This window comes from Vespula vulgaris, chromosome 12, assembly GCF_905475345.1.
Source record: "Vespula vulgaris chromosome 12, iyVesVulg1.1, whole genome shotgun sequence".
In the NCBI taxonomy this organism is placed as follows: Eukaryota; Metazoa; Arthropoda; class Insecta; order Hymenoptera; family Vespidae; genus Vespula; species Vespula vulgaris.
Window position 1 is genome coordinate 4,798,730 of NC_066597.1, and position 6,271 is coordinate 4,805,000.

General features: G+C 31.3%; 2 protein-coding genes across 7 annotated transcripts in view; both read left to right on the forward strand.

Moving 5' to 3' along the window:
• The first annotated feature begins 88 nt into the window (after positions 1–88).
• On the forward strand, positions 89–4,596 carry LOC127067905 (cyclin-dependent kinase 8). 6 transcript variants are annotated; one of them, XM_051003328.1, is made up of 12 exons: positions 89–1,787; positions 2,333–2,435; positions 2,526–2,636; positions 2,713–2,853; positions 2,927–3,116; positions 3,193–3,307; positions 3,384–3,482; positions 3,588–3,660; positions 3,789–3,886; positions 3,981–4,086; positions 4,156–4,393; positions 4,541–4,596. In XM_051003328.1, the coding sequence occupies exons 1-11, from the start codon at positions 1,657–1,659 to the stop codon at positions 4,354–4,356; spliced, it is 1,368 nt and encodes a 455-aa protein (XP_050859285.1). In that variant the 5' UTR covers positions 89–1,656; the 3' UTR covers positions 4,357–4,393; positions 4,541–4,596. The 6 variants fall into 6 exon arrangements, with proteins under 6 accessions (XP_050859285.1, XP_050859284.1, XP_050859283.1 ...); XM_051003327.1 differs by having other exon boundaries at positions 4,553–4,596; XM_051003326.1 differs by having other exon boundaries at positions 4,156–4,596.
• Positions 4,597–4,742: 146 nt separating this feature from the next.
• Positions 4,743–6,271, forward strand: part of LOC127067895 (uncharacterized) — a 26,293-nt gene continuing 24,764 nt past the window's right edge. Inside the window, exon 1 of the mRNA XM_051003295.1 lies at positions 4,743–4,996. The gene's annotated coding sequence lies outside the window, so the exon portion shown is untranslated. The remainder of the gene's footprint in view (positions 4,997–6,271) is intronic.

Below are 6,271 nucleotides of genomic sequence, written 5' to 3' on the forward strand. Positions count from 1 at the left end.
TGTTGTACAATTAAATCAACTCCAAGAAACGAGAAGCGTCCGTTGAAAGACGCCTATCGTCGACGATTATCGGCGACAAATTTTGTTATTTGTTTATTATTATTATTATTATTATTATTATTATTATTATTATTATTATTATTATTATCTTTATTTTATTTTTATACTTTTATTTTTATTTTTCTTTTTTTTTTTGTCAAGATCGAACTCGGTATCGATTGATTTTTGAGATACTGAAGATCATCGAGACGGATCGAGAATTATCAACGATCTTTTGTAAATATTCTTAACTTATTATCGATCGTCATCTGACATTTTGATGATCGAATGAATACTTGTTAAAGTCAAAGTTATCTTCTCGTTTTGCTAATAAAGTTGTTAATTCGTATAAGTAATGATAACATTTTATGCGACGATTTTAGATTAAAGAAGAAATATAAAGTCGCATAAGGTGTCAATTTGTCTGCCTACACGTGTTCGATTCATGGATAAACTTTGCCATGTTGCTCATTTGATCCACCGCCATTTATTATTTTCTTCTAAGAACAACGACATATCTGTGATCCGTATTAAAAAAAAAAAAAAAAAAAAAAGAAGAAAAGAGCAAAGAAAGAGGGAAAATAAAAAGAAAAGAGAACTACAAGGCGTAGTATATATTATACCATAAAAGGTATCTAATGTTAATATATTTACATATAACGATATATCAAAGATATAGACATATTCAATTTCATTCAGAAAATGATATCTTTGGGGATCTTAGATTCGCCTAAAACTTTCACTCGAGAATATTTTCACTAATAACAAATTCTATTAATGTCAATCGACTAATTACTATTAGTATTGCTAAAACGTACATATGTACATACATACAACCGTTTTATCAACGGTTTACGATCTTTATTGTCAGTTCTAGTTGATATCGTTCCAATCTATCTCTACGATCTTTACTATCGAATTAATAATAAATTGTGTATTACTAGTTATGTCTATATGTCCTTTTAACAGATCTTATTGTTGGCGGCTGGATTGTGTAAAAAAATGTTATCGATTGTGCACTATGTTATAAAAGGACAATAAAAGATATTAAAACGATGATTTTTTTTAATCTTTGAAATACCTTCGAAATAATTTCTTATATTAGGATTTTGATAATTTGATCATTCAGAGGAAATTTCTGATATCAATGATCCGTAGCAATCGATCACTCTCTTTCTCTCTCTATTTCTGATATAAGAATACAAATCTTTTAATTATTAAGTTTCATCATTGTATTTCAACGAAATTAATCATGCATATGTTGACTGTTTCAAATATAAACTTTCTTATGTTAAATTCATAGAAAAATTTGTAAAGGTAAAGGAATTTTCAAATTTCACTTTTAAATTTACCGCGCAATGAACTACCAGACACGTGATATAACCTCTACGCAAGCGCCAAAATTTTCCTGCGTTGGCATCACGAATTATAAGCTCGTATAGTGACAGCAAAGTAGTGAACAGTAGCGTGTTACAATGCAACGTTTAGTGGATCAGATTTGAGATATGTATTTTCTAGTCTGCGCAAAATATTTCTGATTTTGTACGCCTTGTATGTGTGCAGACGCAAGTTAAAGATGTTAGCTTATAGTTGATAATTAGTCTGATAGCATTAATCATGATGGATTACGAATTTAAAATGAAAGCACAGAAGGATCGGACTAAAGTTGAAGACCTTTTTGAATTTGAGGGATGTAAGGTTGGAAGAGGTACATACGGGCACGTCTATAAAGCTCGTAGAAAAGAGGGGTTAGTGTTCTAACCTAACCTAATCTTTCTTCGTAAAACATCATATTATTTTTAATACATTTCATCTTTTCTTATGAAATAAAATGATTTATTTATATTAATAAATCTCTCGGATGTAAACATTAGTAAACAATTTATGTACAAGCGACTTCAAATTTTCCTTTACCTTGTTCTTTCAAAATGGCTATTTCATGATTTTACAGTTTTTTGTATTCAAAGTTAATTCTTCATTGACATTGATGTTTCTTAAAAGAACATTTTCGATATATTTAGCTTTACGATATGTTTATAAAAGTAAATATGAAAACTATCTTATAAGCTGTAGAAATATATGCAATTCATCGTGTAAAATATTTTGAGATACATCAAATATTTAAGTACAATTTGGAAAAAAAAGATTAATTTTGTATCTTCTGTACGTATATCACTTCTAAGAATGTACAGAGATGATTTAAATTGATCAATTATTTTATATCAAGTTACATAATAAACTTACCAATTTCGAATCAATTATTTATAATGTAATATTACTATGTCAAAAATAGTGTACCCGATAGTGAATTAAAATCTCGGCCTGACACTAAAGATTTTGGCCTGAAACAAATAGAAGGCACAGGTCTATCTATGTCTGCTTGTCGGGAAATTGCTGTAAGTATATTTTATTATTTTCATATAATATTTGTATATTTTTCAGTTAAATTAATAAAAAACTATTATTTTCCTCTTTTTTTTTTACAGTTACTCAGGGAATTAAAGCATGTCAATGTCATTACACTCATACGCGTTTTCTTGTCACATAATGACCGCAAAGTATGGTTACTCTTTGATTTCGCAGAACACGATCTTTGGGTATGTCTTTTCTAATTTCAAAAATTTTAATTATTAATAAATTTGAATATATACTTTAAGAATGATTTACTTGCAGCATATTATTAAATTTAATAGGGCAGCAAAAGCAAATAAAAAACCAGTAATGGTACCAAAAAGTATGGTTAAATCCTTATTATATCAAATTTTAGACGGCATTCATTATTTACATTCCAACTGGGTTCTTCATAGAGATTTGGTAAATATTGTTTATCAATAAGATTTTCCTGTAAAGCGTATTTTAATTATCAATCATGTAATATATTTTTTAGAAACCAGCGAATATTTTAGTAATGGGAGAAGGAAACGAAAGGGGACGTGTCAAAATCGCAGACATGGGTTTTGCTAGATTATTTAATGCTCCTTTAAAACCATTAGCAGATTTAGATCCTGTTGTAGTAACATTCTGGTATAGAGCACCAGAATTACTGTTAGGTGCTAGACATTATACTAAAGCTATAGGTATGTTTGCATATCTTGTAAAATAGTTTTAAATCCGATAATATAGATCAGTATCAAATAATTTATAATATTTCAGATATATGGGCTATTGGTTGTATATTTGCGGAGCTGTTAACTTGTGAACCTATCTTTCATTGTAGGCAAGAAGATATTAAAACAAGTAATCCATACCATCATGACCAATTAGATAGGTTAGCTATATCTCGTTATGATAAATAATCTTTTTGATAGGATCACAATATTGATGTTTTGTATATTATTTCATAGGATATTTAATGTTATGGGGTTTCCATTAGAGAAAGATTGGGAAGATATTAAAAAGATGCCAGAGCATCCAACGTTACTGAAGGATTTTAAAAGATCTAAGTATGTATCCGATTATAAAAAAGATTTATAATAATTTAAACATACAATCAACGTTTACTTTTGTTGTAAACAGATGTTAATAGGAAGTTTTCATCCCATTTTTAGCTATGCGAATTGTTCATTAACAAAATATATGGATCGGCATAAAATTAAACCCGATAGCAAGGCATTTAACCTGGTATGAATACGATTCATATTTCAAATTTATATATCAAAAAATCATGGATACATAAATATCAGCTAATAATAAAATTAAATTAACTGATATATAAGAACGTTATCGTATTAATTTCATTAAATTTCTAGTTACAAAAGTTGCTAATGATGGATCCAAACAAACGAATCACGTCTGAGCATTCTATGCAGGATGCATACTTTCAAGAAGAGCCACTGCCAACTCAGGAGTATTATTAATTTTTCTCTCTCTCTTTTTTTTTTTCTTTCTTTTGCTATTATAACAATAAAAATATATCTTACCTAAGATCTTTATTATTGTAGTATATTCGCCGGATGTCCTATTCCGTATCCAAAGAGAGAATTCCTTACAGACGATGACACAGAGGAAAAGACTGAAAACAAAGCAAGGCAGAATCAACAGCAAACGGTAATCATATTTTAAAGTAATATCTCTATGAAAGTTTTCAACTACTAAACAATTATATTACAAACGTAGCAGCAACAAAATCAACAGCAACAAGGAAACGGCGATCACAATCACGGACAGAACGCAAAACGTGTGAGGCTAAATGGACCCCATGGAGCTCCAGAGTTTCATCAACATCAGAGTCATGCGATGACCCATCAACAACCACCCACTATGGTATATTCAACCGCCCAACCAACTCAGCCATCGAATATTCATCAGCGTTTCTAATTCCTCTACGAAAAAGAAAGAAAGACAAAAAGCAAAAGTAATTAACTAAGTATCAGTAAATCAAGTCGTATAAAAAATTGGAAAGAAAGATCGTTGATTGACTGTATATTCCCAACAATATTACAATACACAATTTTATTTATATATAATCCCTACGTGTACATTGTTCTAACAGTCCTAACAGTTTTGATTTTAGATTTAGAAAACAAACAAAAAAAGAAAAAAAAAAAGAAAAGAGAGAGGACGCAAAACAAATCGCCAATAGAGTAAAAAGAAAAAGGAAAAAAAGAGATCGATGGACAAGACAATAGAAAAGAAAAGAAAACGAACGAAAGATTGTCTCAAAGGGAAAGCAACGTAAATTAACGCCGAGTGTTCGAAGAGAAATGGAAAAGGGACTTAAGTGGACCCGCCAAAAGAGGACATGGTGGGGAGATATTAGAGATAGTTAAGAGCGCATGCGCGAGAGATCGGTCCGCCGCTCGATCTCGCGGCGGCACTTTGCGCGCTCCTGAAACGCAGTTTCCGCGAAACGTTCCTAGCGGAAAAAGTGTAAGTGTTGTGTGCGCGAATATCGACATCGGGATGTCAGTCTCGGTAGTCGACACGTTCTCCCGACGACGAGCGAAGAAAAAAGAAGGTGAGAGGAAAGAATGAAAAAAAAAAAAGAAAGAAAAACGAAAAAACTGAAAAGAAAAAAAAGAAAGGGATCACTACTCGAAACCTTGTTTTCTTCTCTGTTAGTTCTTATCGAACTTTCAACGTTTCTTTTCTCGTTCATGGTAGTTCGCTTAAGCTGACTCGCGTGTCGTGCAGGTGCCCACCTACGGAGCACCTGCTGATCTTCTCACACTTTGCGATTCGATTTCTGCGAGAAAGAGAGGACACGTTTCGGTACGATCTTAAAGATCTTTTGATTTTTATCTTGAAAAAAAGAATAAGATAAATTTTTTTTCTTATTACAATAAACATTGTGACGATCCATTTTTATGGAGTAATTATCTTTTGGATAAACTTGTTTGGCTCTAATTTATTTGAAATTACTATCGTGATTTCGATGAGTTTTTTTTAATAATAATAATAATAATAATAATAATAATAATAATAATAATAAAAGAAAAGAACAGAAAAGAGAGAGAGAGAGAGAGAAAGAAAAAAGAAGAAAGAAAAAAGGAATGTACGTTTAAACGAACTCGATTAACTTCTCGCCGCAAGAAAGCAAGTTTAATTGAGAATTCCACAAGCACACCTGTTCATGATCTAGAAATTTCATGATAGAGATTTGTTGACAGGGAAAAATGTATCATTAATGGTATAGATTTTCTCGAAAGATTTGCATCAGTCTTAAATGCCTTTACTTACTTACCTCCGGGCGACACTTTAATATGCGACGAGCGTGAGTCAACGAGCATCGCAAAGTTGTATTAAAGCGAATCGCCTGTTATTTACGCTTGATCTTATGCTCTAAGAGACTATGATATTATCGTTATTACGTGGGTTCGAGTATAAACTTATAAGCGTTATCTAAAGGTAACGATTTGACGATCAATTATTTTATCTTTTATTTTCTACCTTTTTCTTTCTTTTTTCTTTTTATTTTCAACGGTGAAACCTATCGAGTGAATTTTCTTGAAACAAGAGTTTTTGTTTTTTGACGATTATTTAAATCGTCGTTTTGTTTCTTCCTTCTCTCCCTTTTCCTCGTTTCCTTTCTTTTTTTCATATACGATCACGAACCTGTTATTTTTTTTATCTTTTTATTTTTTCGTGTACAATTTTTGTACCTTGTCAGAAGTATGATCCGCGTGTGCTCGAAGAGCACTCGGTGTCATAGATACAAGTAAAAGTGAAGGGGGGACGATCCTGACCACTATCCACATCCAGTCGGGGCCATGACCACGTTGCGACAAGGTAA